Below are 21,361 nucleotides of genomic sequence, written 5' to 3'. Positions count from 1 at the left end.
GGGAGCCATCCTGCCCAGCTCCCGGCTGCCTGGGCTGATCCCTAGGCCCTGTACCGCTTCTGAATCAGAAACAGAGAGGCCGTTCTCATCATCCCGGCACTGCCTCACTGCTTTCATTTCTTCTCCTTTCGGTTCATCTACATACCCTGGAAATGCAAGATCCTATGAAGAAATACAGTTTGAAAACAAAATCCTTCTTTAAAATCCCAGACTACAGTCGGAGGAAGTACTACCGAGGTTATTTCTTCCCTGGGTATCAGATGTTTTGCTCACAAGTGTGACTTCCTGGGTACACACCTCACGTATTATACACCTGCCCAGGGTTACCTGCGGAGCCCCTGCCGTGGGCCACTGACCCAGACACTGAGATGCAGGATGAACAGACCCGACCCTGAGCGGGTCTTTCAGGGGGACACACAGACCATGAACATGGAAGGGGTGGTGACCAGGGCAGGAGGAGATGGAGCCCGGCAGACGTGCCACAGTGGTGGGGACGCTATTTATTTGGGTGCTCAGGGCATGCTCTTCATGAAGTGGGGGCGCTGGGAGAGAGTTGCCAGGTGGAGGGGATAAGGCCCTGAGGCGGGAGGGCTTTGCTGAGAGCCATCAGCGAGCCTGGCTGGGGGCAGTCCCGGGACGTGAAACAGCACCTAGAGCCCCCAGGCTGCCACAGCAGCCCGTTCCCTGAGCAGGTGGAGACGCGGCCCAGGTGTGGGGGCAGAGGGGAGGGTGAGCTGTCCGAGGTGGGTGCGCTGAGCCCGAGAAATGCTGTTGAGTAAACGCTATGACGAGCTGAGGGCTCCACGGTCCTTCCCGGAGGAGGCCGGCCAGGAAGTGTTTCCATTTGCAGGCCACCTGCTCTCCAGCCTGGGGACGGGGCCCTGCAGGCAGCCTGGGCGCCCCTGGAAAGCCGCCACGGCAGCACCTGCACGCAGGGTGGAGGCTGAGTCCCAACCAAACGTTGTTGGCAACAGCAGGCCCTGGGCAGAAGGGCCCGCCGCAGACTGCCGGTCGTAAACACAGGGGCCCAGGCCTTGTGTCAGGTACCCAGCAAGCACCGTGGCCAGTCTGTGTTGCCCCCCAGGGCGGCACTGTCCTGTTCTGTCAGTGAGGAGTGTGGCCCTGTGGCTGCAGCGCCTCTGGGCACTGAGGTGTCTTCTCTGGCTTGGCCCTCACACTGGTCAGAGCTCAGGCCAGACATGGTGATGGACAGGAGGGTTTACCTGTCTTTCAGCTTCATGAACAGGCGAGTCGTCTCTGCCAACCCGTACCTTGGGGGCACCGCCAACGGCTACGCCCACCCCAGTGGCACAGCGCTGCACTACGACGACGTCCCCTGCGTCAATGGCTCGGTGAGTGTGCGTGCCCGGGTGCGTGGTGCGGCATCCGATGACCCTGCAGGCTCAGCGCCCCGGGTCTCCGTCCAGGTGTGAGGAAGCCCCTCCCTGTCTCTCCTGGCCTTGTTTCCGACAAGTGTCCGCCTTCATCTGCATGTGGACACACGGGCCATTTGACACCAGTAGACTGTGTCTCATTCAGTGTTCGATGTCAGTGTTGGTAACTAGACATCCTGGCAAACCCTCAAATCCTGGCTGACGGGGGACACTTCGGAGCACATAGCTCGGATCCGTCCGAGTATAATGCTGCGAGAATTATCAGTGACTCCGTGTGCCCTGTGGGGTAAAAATGCTGATCCATCAGCATCAGAAAGCAGATGTTAAAGGGAGGAGGGAGGGAGGGAAGGAGAGAGGGAGGAACCGCTCTGTGAAGCACAGGCCAGCTCTTCGGCTCATGCCCTCCTTCTTGGAGACCCAGGCCAGGTCTTTGAACGCGCCCGTGTGAACATCGGGGGCGCTAGTGCGCCGTTTTGTAGAAAACTGGCCTTCTGGGTCTGTGTGGCCTCAGGAGTTTTCCTGTGTCTCAGTGTGGTAAGCGCTCACTAGTCAGCATTTGTCCTCCTCATCACCCATCTAACCACCACCACGGTCCTTCTGCATCTCCTAGGCCATGCCCGCTGCGGCCCAGAGGCACAGACTCGTGGGGCAGGCTCCCCAACCTCTTGTCTCCAAGGACCAGGCGGGTTTTAATCAGTGACTGTGTTAGCCCAGGTCTCAAAAGGAGGTGTAGGGCAGGTGGGCTGTGATTTTTCCAACCTCAGGAGGTGTGTCAGATTTTTTCCTGACTGTTTTGCTTACACCTTCTTTTCTCACTGCTGGGAGGGATGTGTTCTCTCCGCTCCATGGTGTCCATCATCATAAAACTCAACCTGCCTCCCTGGCTGGTGTAGCTCAGTGGATTGAGCACAGGCCTTCGAACCACACGATCGCGGTTCGATTCCCAGTCAGGGCACATGCCTGGGTTGCAGGCCAGTTCCCAGCAGGGGACTCACAAGAGGCAACCATACATTGATGTTTCTCTCCTTCTCTCCTTCCTTTCCTCTCTAAAGATAAATAAATAAAATCTTAAAAAAATAAATACCTATCCTTTAAAAAAATAAATAAATAAAATTAAAAAAAAAAACCCAACCTGCCAAGGCAGGGGCCAGGGCCACCGCCACCCAAGGGCGGCGCAGGGCAGCAGCGTGAGCAGGCTGAAGCCCGGCCTGTGGGCGCAGGCGTTCCTCGGCCGGACACCCTCCCCACCCAGGGCCTACCAAGTACAGAGGAGGGCGAACACCAGGTTCCATGCTGGACGTGAGTGTGAGGGTGGGGGCGAAGGCTTTGGGACACCCCAGACTGGTTGTAGAGTCCTTGGGGGGAGGGGGTCCTGCCTGAGTCCCGGGTACCCAACTTGGGGGACACATCCCGTCCCCCAGTGAGAAAGCACCAGGTCCTGCCAGCCTCCTCCTTGTCCCCCCATCACCACCGCCATCTTTACCAGGGTGTCTCCCAGGTCGAAGGGCTCCCTGCTCCTGCACTCCTGTGCCCTCCCCTGGGGGGACAGCTTCTCCTCAGGTCCCTGAGTCTGGCCTAGTCACAGGGACGTCTCAGGGTGGGCCTGGCCCTCCAGGCCCCCAGGTGCTCTGCAGCCACCAGCTTCTCGTGACAGAGCGACCTTTGCCCTGCGTTCACCCAATGGCCAAACTCCTTCAGAGAGTGAATGAAGGGTTTGCCTGCCTGAGCCCTTGGTCCCAGAGTTTTCTTAGAAAGGTGACACCCAAACTTCCCTTGAATCTCCTCACTAAAGGCCCCATCACAGTCCTTTCCTCGGGGGCTTCTCCAGTGCCCCCCTTCCACGTGGAAGTTGGAGGCAGTTCTCCCCATACACAGTCCCCATCCCCATTGTCCTGACTGTCACTTGGGGTCACCCTGTGCCCAGGGCAAGCTTGCTTTCAGCCCGTCACGGCCCCATCTGCCCTGGAAACAGACCTCCGCACTCAGAGGGCTCTGTGTTTAGGGGTGCCCTCAGGAGTGATTGTCTGCAGGCAGTGTGCACTTTTAGGGTATGACCTCCTGTGCGCAACCTTCCTGGGTCTTGCTTTCTATTGTCCTGGAAGCACAGGCCTTTCTTTCTTTACTTTTAGGGAGAGGGGAAGGGAAGGAGAAAGAGAGGGAAGGGAAACATCGATGTGACAGGGAAACATCATCAGTTGCCTCTCACGCTCCCCACTAGGGACCTGGTCCACAACCCAGGCAGGTGCCCTGATGGGGCACTGAACCGGGGATACCCAACCCTCTGAGCCATGCTGGTCAAGGCCACAGGCTTTCCTTGGTACTATTTCTCGGCACGCTGGGCTCTGGTAGCAGGCCATCACTTTTTGGGGAGGGCTGCTTTTCCGTTTTATAAAGTTCATACTTTTGGCCTGAAACCTCCCTTTTCGGCAGTGTTTCATTTCAGTGACCCCGAGTGTGTGGTGCTGCCCCCAAGGCCTGACACAAGTCTCAGAGAGGAATGTGGCCTGCGTGCGCAGGCTCACATGCCCGTCTGCTGCGTGGCTCTGCCCCTTGGTGTTTTAGGGAGACGACAGTCCAGACTAGACCGTTTTAATAACCCTGGGCCAGCCACGCCCGGTGGGCGTTAGGGAATGCTCGCCTCTGAGTTCACGGCCTGCCCCATCCGTCCGCCAGCTGGAGCTGCAGGCGGGCCCCCGCCCCGGATAGATGCACCAAACTGTTCTGTTTTTACAGAGAGGCTGTAATTACAGTCTGGCAGGAAGGGGTCTGCCAGAGGGGTAAAAATAGGGCCAGATAAGCGTAATATAGGGATTGATACTTCTCTGGTTTTGTAAATGCAAAGCAATTTACAGAGACCTTTAAAGTTCAAAAGGCTAGGCTGACCTCAGCCCTGGGTGCCCTGTGTGCTGCAGCACCCGTGCTGTGAGGCGGCCTGGAGGCATTTTCATCTTTTCTGACCCGATTTCCACTGAAAGTGCCCTCATGTCCCTTATACTTGGAAACGTCCTATTTTCTGTGGTGACAGTTTCTCGTCTTTCCACAGACTGGTTTTAGTTGCTGCTCTTTAACCAGCCACAACCGCAGGTGGGGCCCAGGGCCGGCTGCTGCCACCCTGGGGCCCCTCACCAAGGCTCCCTGCCCAGCATTCCATCCCCGGCAGCACGCAGCTCTGCTGTGTGGCCAGGTGGACTCCTGAAATCTGTTTCTTTAAAGAAGGAAATGTCAGATCAGTTCTGGTTTTTAAAGCAGAAAAAAAAATCAAAAGAACAAAAACTCGATGAGCCGGTGATTCCACGGAGGACTGAGGAGAAGAGAAACCTTCCCCTGAGCCCCCAGCAGGAGAAGAGCAGCCGGGTGTGGGTCGGCGTGGACGGCGGGCGCGTGCGGGCGTGCGGGCCGGGGCGTGCGGGCGGCACTAACCTCCAGGCTGTGTGTGTTGCAGTGGGATCCCGCGGCCGCCCCCGGCGGCGGAGGCCGGGGCCACGAAGAGGTGCTGTACGATAACGCGGGCCTGTACGATAACTTGCCGTCTCCGAAAATCTTTGCGCGCTACCCGCCTGTCGACAGAAAGGCTTCTAGGCCGCCTCCTGACTCTCTGCCCTGTAACCATTGCAAACGCCCTGGGCCCTGCGGGCCGCCTTCCGCTCAGTCTGTCACTAACACCTCTTCTGTGGGGAGGGCGTCTCTCGGGCTCGGCTCCCAGGTACAGCATCACGTTCTCTCATGTTCTAGAACCCTCTCTGCCTCTCAGTTCTCCCTCGGGGGCTGCAGTGTCGCCCATGCATAGTGAGCGAGGCTTACCTGGGGGAGAAAGCATGCTGGGATTTGCAAGTGCGGACACAGTGTGGCCGCCCGGAGCTGGCTCAGTGCCCCCACCTGGCTCCTTGGGTGGGCACCGTGTTTCTCCACCTGCGTCCGGCCCCTCTCTGTCCTGGGAAACCCCCCAGCGCATTTGGTGAATTAAGTCAACCAAAGGCAACACTTTAAAAAAGCACAGGGACTGTAAGATTTTGCAGAACATTCCTGAGCTGCACGTTTTTTAAATACGTTTCTGTTCAAACACCAGTGAGGAAAGGTGGCCTCCATTCTGACCTTCACACATTAAATGGGATTATTCAGAGACCAGGGTATTTTTCCAGGGCGAGTACAAAAGTACAAAAGTGTGCTCTCTAAACCCCATAGGTGCTAGGGGTTTCGGGTCGTTGTCTGTTGACTGACTACTTACTAGTGAACTGCTCTTCTTCTCTCACCTCCTGTTTGTAGCAAACGGTGGTGTCTCAGTGCAAGTACCGCTTCTGTGTTGTCGAGCATTTTCAACCTAAGAATTTTTAATTTTTTAAAGGTTTTATTTAGTTAGTTTAGACAGAAGGGAAGAGAGGGAGAAAAAGAGGGAGAGAAACATCAATATGCGGTTACCTCTGGTGTGCCCCTACTGGGGACCTGGCCTGCAACCCAGGCACGTGCCCTGACTGAGAATTGAACTGGCAAGCTTTTGGTTTGCAGACCAGCACTCAGTCCCCTGAGCCACACCAGCCAAGGCCAACCTTTTTTTATACTTTGCATAAGAGCTTTGCAGTTTATGCAAGAATGCTCTATAAAGCAGATGGGCACATTTTGGATTTTGTGTTTTCTTTTCCCTCTATTTGTGGGTAATCTCTACAAAATGGTGCGTGCCAGGGGAGACTCCGGCGTTTCAGATGCACAGAGGCTCTCCCCGCCCGCTCAGTCTGTCACTAACACCTCCTCTGTGGGGAGGGCGTCTCTCGGGCGTCTTTCATCAGAGCCAGTTGCTCAGAGTCTATTCAGTGAGTCCTGGCCTGGGGGTGGGGAGGGGGGGTGGGGTCCATGCAGGAGCCACCGGCCTCTGGCTTCTTTGCATACTGATGTCAGAAGTCTGGAAGGTTACTAGGTGGAGGCTCGGAAGGTGTCCGTGACTCACTAAGTGATGGAGTCAGAACGTAAGGTCGTAGGCTCACCTCCCCAAGCCCAGCCCCCCGCAGCAGGAGGTGAGTGTAGGGGCGGAGCACAGGGCCGGACTTCACTTCAGCAAAACACGGCATCTGTCTGCCTGCAGCCATCCAAGAAACAGGGGAGGTATGGAATTTTTAAGGCCCATGGTTGGTGAAAATTTATTCAAACTAATTCAATGTCATGCATCTCTTGCTGCTTCCCCAACCCTGTCAGTGAGTCAAACACAGCCTTCGACCCTGTGGGCTCAAAGCCCTGGGAGCAGAGATTCGCCGCACAGCCAGGCCCCTCCCCCAGAGAGCGTCCTGCAGGAAGAAAGCCGTTCACCTTTGGAAACGAGCACCTCCAGCCCTGTGCCAGCATCCCATCTGCACTTACGGTCCCGGGGGACAGTGCAGCTGTCACTGGTCTGAGCTGAGGACGCCTCTGAGCCCATGCCAGGCCCCGGCAGTCCGGCGTTCGAGAGCCACACTGGCCCCCTTCCACCCTCGTATCTCTGCCTCTGGTGGCTACGACTAGAGTTGGAGGCAGTGCCGATGTGCTGCAAAACGAAAGCACGAGTGTTTCGTTTCTCATCTTCTTCTCTGTCTCTTTCAACAGTTGAAGGGCAAGAAGCCCCCAGTGGCGTCCAATGGGGTTGCAGGACGAGGCAAGGCCCTGGGTGGTCAGCAAAAGAGGGCGGCCTCGGCCGGTGTGACGCGCACGCCTTCAAGTAAGTGCCCTGCTGCTGCGTCCGATCCAGCCGGGACTGCTGTGGGCAGGCTGGGGCTGGGCGGGTGCCTATCCCTCCCTCTGGGGAGAGAGTGCCAGGCGTGGGGCCCAAGGGGGACAGGGACCTGGAGCTGAGCTGCCCTGTCTCACCTGTGGGGAGAGAGGGCGGCGTGGCCCTGGAGCCGGCCTCCGTGACTGCTCCTCGTGTGCACAGGGAAGGCCAGCTGCTGGCCTGACTCCGGCACTTGTCACCCCGACTTCGGTTGTGGTCCCTGGAGGGGCAGGGGCAGCCGCAGGGCCCTGACTTTGGTTGGGGGAACTTGTTTGTGTCTCTGATCTGTTGGTGACTTAGTGACTTTGGTCAAGTTGCACAAACTCTAAACTCGGCTCCTATGGGTGGGGGGTAGATGATTGGCCACGTGGTTTCTGTGGCAAAGCAGCCCAGCAGCCATGGGCCTCCCAGCCCTGGGGGGACATGGGTGTGTGAGGAGCCCTCATCGTCCACTGCAGGCCTGCGTCCGCTCCTCCGTGGGGCTCTCAGGGCCGCCCCTCGGGGTAGCTGCTGCCGTCTGCCCACGGCCCTCACGTGGGACGATCTGTGAGCGCTCTGGGGACTCCCTGGGGCTCAGGAGCTGCCCCCGTGGGTACTGCGAGGGGTGCACGGGGGACCGTGTACGCTACCGGCCTGGAGCTGCTCTGCAGTGTGGCCGCTCCTGCCCCCAGGGCCCCGGTGTGTCCTTTGCCGAGCCGTGCTCCAACGCTACCCAGTGCAGTCGGGGTTCCGAGTCCACTCCTCGGGGAGGGCGGGCCAGCAGGAGGGGCCTGCTATGTTGTGCCAGACCCAAGTCTCGTGGAAGTCTCTCTCGGTCACTGGGGCGATTTCATTTCCTCGGTGATTTGTCCCTTTATTTCATGACACCTTCTGGAGGAATTGTTACTAACTGTGGTGACATCTAATGGTAACAGATGAGAGTAATAATTGCATGCTGTGTTTTTGCTGAGTCTAGCCAACTTCCTTCTGGCTTGAACAGGGCTTATTGCCTGGGGACCAAGAGATGGGGCTATTCACAGCTTTGCTGGGGAAACGTCTCAGTTTGGAATCAGCGACCCGAGTTCATACGTCGCTCTGTTTGCAGAGCAGGCCCCGACCCTGAGCCACGGCCAGCGGCACTCCTGTTTCAGGGGGTCAGCATGGTCATCACGGGCTGGTACCTGCCCAGTGCCCTACATGTGTGCTGTGTGTTCTCAGTGAGGGGACCAAGAGGGTTTGAGGTGACGACCTGCCAGCCTGCAGGCAGCATCCGTTGCAGCCCCCATGGCTTACAGCACAGAACTGGTGAATTCAGCGTTCCCGTGTGATGCAAGAAACAGCCCGCCTCTGCCTCTGAGTGGGCAGGGCTCGGGGTGCTGTCAGCACTGAGAGTGGCCAGAGGCTCCTGCGAGTGTCCTCCACATCCCAGGCACCACACGCTTCTGGGAGACCAGTTTCTGGAACAAATGTCAAATCATTAAGTGACCCACAAGGTGGGCCTTAGCACGTCTGCTTTGCAGAGGGGGAAGCTGAGGCCCAGGGGCTGGCGGCCACCGCCCCTCTCGGTCCACCGCCTTTACACTCCGAGGTGGTGTTTGCTGCAGGTGGCCCTCCTCGCTCTGGGTGTAGCACATTTGCTGTCCGCCAAAGTGCATACTGGGAAGGGAGAGCATTCAGGGATCTCCTAATATTCTGTTTTTCTATGTTAAATGTCGTGTCAAAGGACACCGAGTAATTTCAGCCAGTTCACACCGGTCGCATTCTTTACCTTGTTGAACGAGCAAGCGGGCAAGCCCCAAGTCTGGTACCGAGCAGGCTGATGGCGGCGGCTCCGTGGGCCGCCCTCTGTGTGCTCGGCTAACCCTGACTCCCCCTCACCGCGTTTGTTTTTAAGATGCTGACCAGTACAAATACGGCAAGAACCGGGTTGAAGCAGATGCCAGGCGGCTGCAGACCAAGGAGGAGGAGCTGCTGAGACGGAAGGAAGCCCTGAGGACCAGGCTGGCCCAGCTCCGAAAGGAAAGGAAGGACCTGCGGGCCGCCATTGACGTGAACGCCGGTAGGAGAGGCACCGGGTCCAAGCAATCCTGGGTCCTTCTGCCTGCCCCCGGGGCCTCACTGGCCAGGCTCTTGTCTCAGAAAGGCCTGGTGTGCGCCCCAGGGATGCTGCTTTGGCGTGGGAGGCCTTGCCCAGGGCTGGTGCTGGAGGCCCCTCGTGCCTAGGCCCAGGCCCTTGGGGATGGGAGCTGTCCCGGCCTCTAGTGCTGACGGCAGGCACTGTGGAGACCAGGGGCGCCCCTGCCCCCACCCGCCCACCTCCTGTCCCTGGACCCCACTCACTTGTGTTGTGGCCTGAGCTCCACTTTCTGTCTCCCACCCCCACCCGGAAGGTGGAAAAACTCTCTTCCACAAAACCAGTCCCTGGTGCCAAAAAAGTTGAGGACCTCTGGCCTAGAGCCTCTCGCCATCGGGCACCGAGTGTGAGGAGGCACTTGGGTCCCTACGCAGGAGGGCGGTGCCCGGGGGCAGGTAGTGCTCAGCCCAGTCAGAGGCCGCTATGTGGGCACAGGAGCCCCGGCTCCTGCGAAGGCGCAGCTGAGAGCAAGGCGGCATCTGATTCTTGGGAGGGGTCAGGGGAGGCCGGCTTAGTGGGAGCAGCCCACAGAGAGGGCCGGAGCCGTCTGGTTAGGGTGGGATTGTCCCTGCTGCTGGGGCTGGGGTCCGGGTCCCAGCTCTGGGGAGGGAATTGCTGAAATGCATGCCTCAGGCCCAGCCTGCCCTGGGCCAGCACGGACTCCAGGTCTCCGTGCCACCAGCTCAGGACCGGGACGGGTGCAGGCCAGCCTGGGGAGCCAGGAATGCCCGAAGGGGAGGTGCGGCCTCCAGGTGGCTCTGCGTGTGGGGAGGGGCTGGTGCCGGGGGTCCAAGCCTTCCCAGACTCGGTGCTGGTGTGGTTTGTGCACAAAGACTTGCTGTGGAGTTGGGATGGGGGTCAGGTGCCGAGGGCCGGTCAGAGGTGGCTGGCAGGAGGGGCAGGGGCGGGGTGCTGTGCTGAGCACACAGCTGCCTGGGGAGTCGGATGCCACCTCGGAGGGTGCGATGGGAATGGAAGGTGGAGATGCAGAGCGTCAGACCGGGTTTTGGCCTCAGAAAAGTGTGTCCCGTGCTGTACGTGCTATACAGGGGCCATGCACAGGCCAGGACACCCGAGGAGCTGGTTTCCTGACCTGCCCGGGGGCGCAGCGCCTGCCTTCCTGTGTCGCTGCCACATGTTGCAAACAGTACAAAGCAAATGCGCCCAAACAAACTCCCACCCAGCTCCGTTGGGAGTGAGTTAGCTGTGCCTGAGAGCAGGCAAATGAGGCTACGTGAGAAAGTGGCCAGAGGGTTAGAACATGAACTCATTCAGACTTTTCATGATAGTGGCCCCTTGGGAAGCCATGCCATTTAAGTCTCCCGTTTTCTGAGAACATGAGACCCATCTTGACTCAGCCTCCTGCTTCCGGGTCCCTATCCTTCCTGAGGCAGCAAAGCGGGTGTGAGGAGAGGACGCTGCTCCTTTAAGGGGCGGCTGAGTGTGAGTTTCCTGGGAAGGACAGGGCCCCTGCAGGCCCCAGGGTGGAGTGGGCAGCCAGGTGTCTCCCTGCCCCCAGGCCGGAAGACGCAGATTGTCCTGGAGGAGAAACTGAAGGCTCTGGAGGAGGAGTGCCGGCAGAGGGAGTCGGAGCGCGTCAGCCTGGAGCTGGAGCTGACCGAGGTCAAGGAGAGCCTCCGGAAGGCCTTGGCTGGCGGGATCACGCTGGGGCTGGCCATCGAGCCCCGGTCAGGGACCTCAAGTCCACAGGTAACGCCCCTGTGCAGCCGCATGGTCACTGTGTGCAGAGCAAACACCTGCGTTCCTCTCTCCTGTGGCTGCTTCTTGTCCCCAGCCTCACCCGGCCCCCCAGATGCACAGCGCATGTCGGCTTGGGACGCCCTCAGGGAGGCCCGTGCACCTACACTAAGTGCTCTGTCGCTTCCTTGCTTCCTCGGAGTATCTTCTGGGGGCTGCGCAGGGCGGGGGTGGGGTACCCGGCCCGTGTCCTCTCCTTTGTGAGCCCTGAGTGCAGTGGGTACACTTCTCGTCTCCTCTGAGCCCTGTCCTGGTTCAGGGCCAGCTCTCAAGACAGAAACTCCAGTTCAATCTTGCAGATTTGTGTGGTTGTCTAGCCTGCACTGCGAACATGCCCAGTGCCAGGAATGGACCCAGCACGGTCTGCATCTTCTGCAACGCGAGCAGGACACATGGAAATTGGGGCTGAATTTCCACCTCAATGACAGCTGTGGTCTGTGCCTCGTTTGTCTTTTCCATGGGATTATTCCATCGAATCCTCTCTGCCCCACGTGTCAAAGGGAGGGACTCGAGGCCCACAAAGGAGCGGAACCCTGCCTGAGAGCCGGTGGCGTGGTGGCGAGGGTCAGACCCAAACTCGGCCCCTGCCCCTCCTTTGCCAGCGCCAAGTGCCTGCTGGTCCTTTCCAAACTGCTTGGCCCACAGCCCCTCCCCACAGCGGCGCGCGGGTCTGCCAGGAAGACGTGTGGGTTTAGGGACACGGGGGCCGCCGAAGCCCGCCACCCGCCTCCCCACTTCCCAGCAGTTCTGCCGCCCCGCTCCCCACAGAGACTCTTCCCAGACCCCCCTTCTCCCAGCTCCTGCCCAGTGACCACCCCCACGTGCAGAGGTGCCCCCCAACTTGGCAATGCTACTTCTGGTGGCACAGCCGGCCTCCCAAAGCCACACCCCGCAGGCCCCTTCTTCCAGCTGCAGCTGAGTCGAGTGTTGGGGAAGCAGCCCTGGGGTCCCCAGGCTGGCCTCTGAGGTCACCCACCTTCTCAAAGCCGCGGGTTTTCTTCTGTAAAACGGGGATGAGACAGTATTGCCTACCTCCAGGACGGTGCGCAGGAAGAACTCTTGGCTCAGGGCCTGGCCAAAGGGAGTGTCTCCCTCCCTCCCTCCCCAATCCCTCCCTCCCTCTCTCCCCAATCCCTTCTCCCCTCCCTCCCTCCCTCCCTTCCTTCTTTCCTCAACAAGACAGGGTTACATGTTGAGCTCCTTGGGGGCCCAGGTGCTGCTCCCGGCCCAGCAGTGAGCAGAGGAGAGTTGCTGTTTCTATAGAGCTTATCCCCTGGGGAGGGAGACAGCCCTGGGAAAGAGCTGTGCCAGGTATGGTGAGTGCCCTGAAGGGTCCTGCGCAAGTGCGGGGGAGTAGCACCCACCCCAGGCCCGGGGTGATGCGGCTTCCCAGGGGCCGACAGGACCGCGCTGGGGCACAAGGAGACCAGGTCCGACTGGAGGTCTCTCCCTCTCTCCCCAATCCCTTCTCCCCTCCCTCCCTCCCTCCCTTCCTTCCTCCCTCCCTCCCTGTCTTCCTCCCTCCCTCCCTGTCTTCCTCCCTCCCTTCCTTCTTTCCTCAACAAGACAGGGTTACATGTTGAGCTCCTTGGGGGCCCAGGTGCTGCTCCCGGCCCAGCAGTGAGCAGAGGAGAGTTGCTGTTTCTATAGAGCTTATCCCCTGGGGAGGGAGACAGCCCTGGGAAAGAGCTGTGCCAGGTATGGTGAGTGCCCTGAAGGGTCCTGCGCAAGTGCGGGGGAGTAGCACCCACCCCAGGCCCGGGGTGATGCGGCTTCCCAGGGGCCGACAGGACCGTGCTGGGGCACAAGGAGACCGGGTCCGACTGGAGGTGGCAGTGAGGCGGTGAGCACTGCCGGTGAGGCGCAGGTGGCTCCTCGGTGCGTCCTGATCCCTGAGCCCCTCCAGGCCCTTGTCCAGAGTAGGCTGCGGCAGGACAGCGTGTGGCCCTTTGACCTTGCTCTTGGGAGTGCTGGGCCAGACCCCACCCTCCCTTGGCCTCTCAGGCCCTTGTCCGCCCTTCCCCCCTGTACCTTCCACTCTGCTCTCACGGCCTCCGAAGCATCTGTAGGTGTACTGGTTTGTCTCGTGTGTTAAAAGATGACGTGGCCACGACCCCACCTTCTCCCCCAGTCACGTGTCTCCCCGTGTCTCCGCCGACCCTTTCAGGCCAGTCTCCTGGAAGCAGCTGCCCCTGCTCAGCTGCCCCATTCAGCCCACCCCTCCCCTGCTGCTGCGGTCAGCCCCATCTCACACCTGTGCTCACTGCGCCCCTCCCTCCTGCTTTGATTCCAGAGTCTTCCGAGTGGCCAACTCCCGCCTGCGTCTGCAGTGACCACACACTCTCCCCATCTCTACAGTCTCCCCTGGCCCCCATTTGCAGCTTCTCTTTCTTCTGGCCAGAACAGCCGGGTTGGTCCTTGTGGAGGCTCGGCGCTGACATGTCGGGGCTCCACGCTCTCAGTCACGTGCTTGTTCTTGCCCCTCTCGTGAGGGCCTCTCCTTGGCCACTGCCATCTGGTGTGGCCGCGCTTGACGTCATCCGCACCATGCGGCGCCCCTGGGGTAGCAGCTTGTTGGACGGACAGGTCCCAGGGCAGGGGCACATGCCGACCAGCCTCGTGGGAGTGCCCAGAGAGGGGCACGTTAGCCCCTCCCTTACCGCCCCTGTGCACCGGCCCGGTTAACCGGAACCAGCCATGCGGGCTGCCTGTGTCCTGTGGTCCGTAGTCCCTGCTGGGGGTTCTCAGCGACCTATTTCCCCAAGACCTGAGACACCATTCTCCTGAAGTGATGTGCCCGCCGGCCCCGCCGGGAGTCGGGAGTCGCAGGGGCACACCCTCCACCGTCGCAGGACTGCCTTCCCTGGCACTGGGTTGCGGTCGGCACCACCAACTGCCTGTGCTCCTCCCGAGGGCAGTGTGCCTTCTCCCCCCAGACGGGCCTCGAGTGGCAGTCCTGGCGCCCAAACTCACCCTCGGTCCCACTCGCAGTCTGTGGGAAGCGCCTTCCTCCGACCCACATGCAAACTGCGAAGTCCGAAACCCTCGCTGCGGAGACCCTGTGCCTGGTGCGCGCCAGTGGGCCTGCTGTGTGTGTGGCTGTGAGAGCTCATGGCGCCACCATCGTGGCTGCCAGCGATACTGCTGCTGGGGTGATGGGGCGACTGAGGCAGTCAGAGCCCCTGGGAACCAGCGCCAAGGAGAGGGCCCTTGAGAGGGGCTGGAGGGCCCTCTGAACCTCAGTCTTTCCATCTGTGGAATGGACGCTTAGCAGGTGCTCTTAGACTTGGGCACAGACCACACACGTGCTCACTGTCCTCATTCTGACTGTCCCTGTGTTTGCCGATTTCCAAACCCCATTTTTGTTAGAAGCAAACCATCCCTACTGGGAAGCAGGGCAGCCTGGGCTCCTCACACAGGTCCCCCCCTCTGTTGACAGTCCCCTGGGAACAGGCACCGGCCACTGGAGAGCTCACCCCTGTCCAGCTGCGAGACCAGTGACGCCGAGGGCTCGGTGCCTGTGAACAGCGCGGCTGTCCTGAAGCAGAGCCAGCCAGCCGGCAGTGCCCCCTGTCGTGGCCATGTGCTTCGGAAGGCCAAGGTCAGTCCCCTCCATGCACTCTAAGGGTGCGGCCCAACGGGGCACAGACCTTCTGGCCTCAGGACCTTGTGGAAGGGACAGGGCAGCTGGGTTTGTCCTCCTGTCCAGTCCCATAGCCTCCCCTCGAATGCCACTTATGACCCGCCTCCAGGGTCTGGCTGCTGGCGGGCCCTCAGGAGCCATCCACTCTCAGGCACAGCTCCAAGCCCCCCCACCCCCGAGGCCTCAGCTGGGAGTGGCAGGAGAGCCCTCGGCTCTGGGTCTCCTTCAGAAGGGTGGGACTCTGGGCTCCTCCCAGCGGGTGACCAGGTGACCTGGGACTCTGTCCAGACACATCACCCTCCCCAGTGCCCCCACCTGCAGCCCTCTCAACCCCGAGGTACAGTGGGAACCCCCGGGGTCCGTCCTGCAGGGTCTCCTTCTGATGGGGTCAGCCACTGACTGCTCGTGGCATCAGCTCCAAAATCTCAGGCAGAGGGAAAACTGCCGCGTTGACTGGCCCTCGTCCACTGTGGCTGAGTGTGCCCGTGAGAAGGCCGTGCTGGGCCCGGCGGCCCTCGTTCCTCATGCGTGAAGATGAGCTCCAGCTCTGTTGGTGCTGCTGCGCCACGGGCGGTGCCTCCTTCACAGGGCGGGTCCTGCGTTGCTTGGCCTGCCCGCCTGGGCCACCCCGCCGCCCCACGCTGCTTAGAGGTGCGTGCGCTCCTGCCAGGCGGGCACGCTGTCTCTGCTCGCTGCACACGGCATGTCCCGCGAGGGTGCTGGCGGCCGCCTCCCAGACCAGGCTGTGGGTCCTCCCCAGCAGGTGCCCCGCCTGTGACACCAGGCCATTCCTGGGTCACGCAGCAACTCTCTGTGATGTTCCCAGGACCGCCCCCAGCCTGTCTCCCACCCAGCCACGCGCCCACCTTAGGTTACAGGCCCCGTGTCCCGGCACCTCACTGTGTGACCAGGGCGCTCTTGCTCTCGCTTCCCTTGCCAGGAGTGGGAGCTGAAGAACGGGACGTAGAGGAGAGCCGATGCCAGCCGACACCACGGGGCGCCCCAGCGCACGCCCAGACCCTCACGAGTATTTTTCTACTGTATGACGGTGCCCTTAAAGGAATTTTCCTGCAGCCCTTGGTTTCCCACTTGATTTGTTAAAGACAGAAAGGGAGGGAAGGTAACCTGAGACCCGCCTCCAGCGAGGGGTGGTGACCCATGTCAGTGCCAGTCCATCGGCTGCAGGCTGGAGAAGCCGAGTGGGGCGGGGACCGGGTTCTCGTGCAGCCTCGGCGGCAGCGTGGCCATCTACCAGAGGCCGCACAGCTGGTGGCCTCGCAGGAGCATGTGACCTGTCTCTGTGCCCCTCCCTTGTCCCCTCGTCCCTAGAGGTGAAGGCCTGAGATGCTGCGTGATGACACCTTTTCACCTTTCCATTTCTTCCGGATGGTCACTTGTTGCCAGGACAGGAGAAGCGCCATCCTTTGGGAAGGTTGAACATTTCTCATGAGCGCTGCGCTCAGCACTCGGGGCTCACGGAGCCCTGTGCCCCGCTGCTGTCTGCCCTGGTCTGGGAAGGAGGCTCAGGCTCGCAGCTCTACCCCTCTCAGCCTCCCCTCTCCTGCTCCTGCTGCTGCACCTGGGGACTGGAGGCCCAGCAGGGCGCACGGTTAGCCTGGCCTCCCCAGTCCTTTGCTGGCAGGTTCGTCCTGTGAAAAGGAGGCGGGGCCTGGGAATTGCAGTTACGGAACTGGGACATCGCAGAGCGTGGGGGCCCTCCCAGAGCTCCCACCCAGCCCCTCCCCTGCCTCCAGTGTGCAAATTGAAGCCATGAATGCATCTGTGGACTTGGGCTCATGGGCCTCTCCAGCCCCTGTCTTGTCTGCCTCCCGTGTGGCGTTCCTGGGCACTGAGGCACGGGAGGGACAGAGAGAGCCGGCCACTGCCTGTGGCCTCAGAACCAGGGCCCCCTTAATCTGCAGGGACCCTCGCAGGGCTCTGTCGTGAAGGGTCTATCCCCAGGACTGTCCCACAGTCCCCTCTCCCAGCTGGGGGGCTGTGGCTAGGGGTGGGCAATGCAGGCCTTGACTGGCCCCTGGAAGGAGGCTCCCATCCCGTGTGGGGACTGACAGCACAGCAGTGTCCCCTGCTTGTCCCCGAGACCCTCTCTGTCACATGCAGGGCCCCTGGGGCCAAATCGAGGTTGAGTGTCCTCAGTGGACCTGAGGTGACAGGCTTGGCAGGAAGCGGGCCTGGGGCACGGGGGGACGTTCCCCACACTGTGCAAGGAGCCTGTACCTGGGACCTGACGCCACTGCACAGCCATCTGCCAGGGGCGTGGGGGTCACGAGTTGTGACCTGGCACTGTCCCTCTGACCCCTTCCCACAGCGTAGCAGTCTGAGGGACATCCCACCAGCATGTAGCAGGGGCTTCCCGGGGCATCTGCAGAAGACACCAGGGTGGGGCGTGGGGCCGTCCGCGGTCTGGCCGCTCCTCCGTGAGGGGAGGCCCATCTCCCATTTGTCTTTGCTGCCGTTGGACGAACATGGTTTCTCCGGTTAAGGCGGTGTGGGCAGCACTGATGTGTCCAGTGGACAGCATCTCGGCTGCGTCCGTGGGCTTTGCCCGGGGTCCAGGGCCCCCGATGCCTGGCAGACGTGTGTGGTGTGTGTGAAGCCCCGGTTCTAAATTCCCTCCTGTCGCCCCGACACCCTGCACCTTCTAGGGCGGACTGAGGCCCTGTGGGTCAGGGAGCCATTTAAAGTGGGTGCAGCGTGGACACGGCTGCTGCTGTCCACCCTGACAGCGGCTCTCTCCGCACTCCAGGTTTGACTGAAAGTTAGCTTCAAGTCCTTGCTCCAAAGTAAGTTATTTATTTGTATATGTTCCATAAATATAGTTTTTAATTTATATTTGTACATACTAGACACGCACTGGGCATCTTGTCAGAACTCTGACGGTGATCTCGGTCTGGCGGGTGGGGGTCGAAGCCCCGCTCCCCTGGGAGCAGGCAGACCCCCTGACAGGCGGTCGTGCCCCAGAGAGCTGGCCAAACTCACGAGTCCCTGCCCGAAAAGGAAGAAACGTGGGGGCAGAAGGGCGGCCTCCCCTGGCCCCTCGTCCCACAGGGACCTGAATCCACACTGTCAGCCTCGGGCTCCAGCTTTGGCTTTATTTTGATAAAGTGCCATCAACTTTCAAAATCCCACCCACTTTTATATTTTTATAATGTTTTTAACTTACTCACCCAGCTTTGCACAGAAGCAGTGCTGGTGAAGGGCTTTCTGTGTCGCTGCCGAGGCCCAGTGCAGGGATGTGCGTCCCTGGGCCGAAGGGTGGCCTCGTGCGCCTGGAGCTCTTGGGCGGCCTTTGCCCCACACACGCCCTCCCAGCTCTCCACGTGACCCGGAGCCAGTCCTGCCCCCAACACCAAGGGCCGTGCCCCCTTCACTGCCCCTGGGTGGTTTCTGGCCACTTCTGAGAACTGCAGACCACTCCCGTGGGTCAGGGGTTTGCTGCCCTTGCAAAGTCTGCTTCAAAATGTGTGTGCCCAAGGCCCTGGAGGCCGCCCAGGAGGGGGCTGTGGGCTCGCTTGGTCGGGGCCACAGCCGACCCTCGCCTCCGGGTTCCGAGGGGACCGCTGGGGGCAGGACTCCCTTGCTGTGGTCGCATCCTGTCTTCCCAGAAGACTGTTCACCACCAACATGATGTTGGGGACCCAGCTCAGCAGCCATTGTTTTCTGTTTGTTCAAGTCGTGTGACAGGACCCCCACCCGGGGGTGGGCCACTGGGCGCACTGGGCGCACCGGTCCAGCCTGTGGGTCCCGAGAGCAGCCTGTCCCGAGCTCAGTGACTTGTGTCTCCACCAGGGTGCTCCTTGGAGTGTGAACCCTCGACCCTTGCCTCGATCTTTTCCTACAGGGACGTGTGACAGGGAAGATGGTTTCAAATCAGGGTGTAGTTTTAAAGGAGGCGACTGTCGTCGTTTTGTTCTGCTGTTACTGCTGTCTTGTTACCGCCCCGACAGGGACAGTGTGAGACAGGCCACAAGTGCACACGGGACACAGCATCACAGGGAAGGCAGAGCCACCCTGCCTGGGACTCAGGCCGGGCAGGACAGCGCGTCACTGGGGGCGCTGGCCACACACTCGCCTGTTCCCCCAGCTCTGCTGGCTGCTGCCAGGTCCGCCAGCCTGGAGGCCTCGCCTGTGCAGGGCCCTCCCTGTCGCCATGGGGACATCTGGTCACAATTCTTAGGGACCAAAGGTGTTTTTAATAAGATGATCTTTGTATTTGGTTTTCTACTGAGAAGGGCTGTTTGAATTCTGACACCAACTTTCAAGTTACAGGTTCTCGGCATTGCTTGGCCGCGGCCGTCCACTGTGAAATGTTTTTTCATGTGAGAATGTAACTATTTCCTTACTGTACTTTTTAAAAACTAAAGTCATATTTAAAATTCTCTTTGAAAGAAGCAGGCAGGAAACAGGAAAGATTTTGTTTAGTCACGTATGTTGGTCGTGCCCCCTGTAAATGACTGTAAATATATTCGCACTGCTTCTCGGCGCATTTAATTCGTCGAGTGAAAGGCTGTACCAGAAGGAGGGAGCCGTGGGGGCACCCGGTCTCCGCCCGCCCGCGGGGGCCTCACCCGGCGTCCTCCCCGTGGACTTGGCGCTGCACCACAGGGCGCGGCCCGACGGGCGCCGGCCTACGGCGTGACTCGAGTGCGTGTTCTCAATAAAACTGTGCCCTCCGACCTGGCCTCCATGTCGTGACCAACTCAGCGTGACAGCGGGCAGGGCAGACGCGCCCGGGTGTCTCTGGAACTGACTGCAGAGGTCCCTGGGTGGGAGAGGTGGCGGGAAGTGGGGAGGTGGGTGGGTGGAGTGTGCTTTGTGTCTATTAGCAAAAGGGCTCTTTCGGAGAAGACCTATAGTAGTAGGGGTTTGGGGGGTGGGGTTTAAGTGGCTTTTAGTCCACAGAGTCGAACATTCAGTTCAAGGCACATCAGTGCACCTGCCTGGCGCCCAGTGCTGGATGTGGGAACGACGCAGTGCGACTGGTCCCGGGCAGCTGGCGCCCGTGGGCAGGCAGCCCCAGTGCAGCCTGTAAGTGCGGCTGGTCTGAGCTCCCGGGGTCTTGAGGGAGGAGCCGCTGCCCCTGGGGCCGTGGGGCCCTTGGTGCGGGGGGCATATCTGAGACGAGTCCAGTGTTTGAACAGAATTCCACAAGGAGGGAGGAGGCCACAGACTCCTGGAGGGCCCCTGGGGCTGTGGCGACAAAAGCAGGAATAAATGGGACGTACTAGGGGTCACCAAGTCCCCTGCCCTCAGACAGTGACCCCCTCCCTGCCAGGCCCTGAGGCACAGCAGGAGGGCAGGGCACACAGGGCTTTTGAGGCTAAAGGGAAGTGGGTTGGTGAAGTGCTCGCGGCTGCAAGTGGCAGAAGACCCCATTCAGGTCTCACCCGCACACAGCCTGCCAGCCCTTGGCCCCACCTAGCCCAGGGTCCACCCAGCTGGCTGGGCAGCGGCCAGCAGCGCCAAGACTGTCAGGGCCTTGGGTCCTTCCCGCCAGCCCTCTCTGCCCACCTCAGACCCCTCCGGTTGGGCTGCAGCCACCACCCACGCACAGTGGCACTGGGTCCTGCCACGAGTCCTTCCAGGGCTGTGCAGACCTGCCCCGGAGCCTCCCTGATGTCCATCCTGGCCGGTGCTGCCCACCCAGGGGAGCGGGGACGCTGACCACTGCCACCAGCGGGGTCCTCCTGGGGCGACGGGGGAGCAGTTGGGAGGGGCACGGAGCTGCCAGGGTTGGGGGGCTGGCTATGCATGGGCCCAGGCCTCCGGGGGCTGCTCGGGAGGGGCTGGTGGTCGGGGCAAGACCAGGGGCAGGGGGGTGAGGGCGGCCAGCTCGCTGAACCCCCGAGGTGGTGATTCCCAGCAGTGGCAGCACGGCTGCTCCCCGTCCTTGGGCGCGCCCTGACACGCTGCCCACTGGCGTCGAGCAGCCCTTGGCTGAGAAGAGGAGACCCGAGTCTCTCACTTTCTGGACGGGGTGCGTGTCTCTGTGTTCTTATGCTTCCCGTGCCCGTGAGGATCTCAGACATCGGCGAGTCTCCGCCATCTTCCTTCTGCTTTGTCCTCCCGCCTTGAGCCCCAGTGGCCTCAGCCCCGCTGTGTTTCCCCGTTTGTTCCTTCTGGAAGCTCTTGGGGCCTTCTGCTTCCTACTGTCTGTGCTCAGAAACCCCCTCCCGTCGACCTCTGCCTGTCGCTTGCAGGCCTGGCCATCAGGCCCTGAGTGTGGCGGTCAGGTCCCCAGGCCCACGCCTCAGGGCACCTCGGCCTCGATGCCTGCCTCTCACCCCTGTTGCTATTAGAGAGTGGTCACGTGTCCTTGGGCGAACGTGAACTCGGCTCCTGCGTTTCCACTCTCCCCTCATCTGACACCAGTGGGTGGCGCCTGCGCCCCACTCCGCTGTGGACTCACGGTCCTGTTTCAAAGACGGCATGTTTGCCTGCACGTCACATCAAAACAACACATCTATTTTCTAGAATATTCTCAGGCGTCCTTCAGCAAGCTCTTGTCCACAAGACGTGCCTCTTCCCCAGCCGCACAGGGCAGCCCTTCACTGTTGCAGACGGGAAGGACCATTTTTCCAGCCCCAGGCTCGCTGCTGTCTTTTCCCCGTTTCTTGCTCTTGGGTGAGGAGCGCCCCCTGCAGACCCAGTGCTCACCGGGGCTGGAGCTGATGGAACCCTGTCCCGCACCCGCCTCGAAG

At 60.7% G+C, this 21,361-nt stretch overlaps 1 protein-coding gene across 3 annotated transcripts in view; it reads left to right on the top strand.

Annotated features, from left to right (window-relative positions):
• AFAP1 (actin filament associated protein 1) overlaps window positions 1–19,336 on the top strand; it is a 92,224-nt gene extending 72,888 nt beyond the window's left edge. The window contains exons 12-18 of one of the 3 annotated variants that reach the window (XM_037046308.1): window positions 1,235–1,352; window positions 4,837–5,097; window positions 6,963–7,074; window positions 8,999–9,163; window positions 10,758–10,948; window positions 14,436–14,597; window positions 15,580–19,336. In XM_037046308.1, the coding sequence (XP_036902203.1) occupies window positions 1,235–1,352; window positions 4,837–5,097; window positions 6,963–7,074; window positions 8,999–9,163; window positions 10,758–10,948; window positions 14,436–14,597; window positions 15,580–15,606 (1,036 nt within the window). In that variant the 3' untranslated portion in view covers window positions 15,607–19,336. The remainder of the gene's footprint in view (window positions 1–1,234; window positions 1,353–4,836; window positions 5,098–6,962; window positions 7,075–8,998; window positions 9,164–10,757; window positions 10,949–14,435; window positions 14,598–15,579) is intronic. The other 2 variants (XM_037046319.1, XM_037046329.1) reach the window with 2 other exon arrangements.
• Window positions 19,337–21,361: the final 2,025 nt, after the last annotated feature.

This window comes from Sturnira hondurensis, unplaced genomic scaffold (genome assembly GCF_014824575.4).
Source record: "Sturnira hondurensis isolate 20B ecotype Veracruz unplaced genomic scaffold, ASM1482457v3 Scaffold0000780, whole genome shotgun sequence".
In the NCBI taxonomy this organism is placed as follows: domain Eukaryota; kingdom Metazoa; phylum Chordata; class Mammalia; order Chiroptera; family Phyllostomidae; genus Sturnira; species Sturnira hondurensis.
The sequence above is the reverse complement of the archived record's forward strand: the minus strand, read 5'-3'. Positions and strand labels throughout refer to the sequence as shown.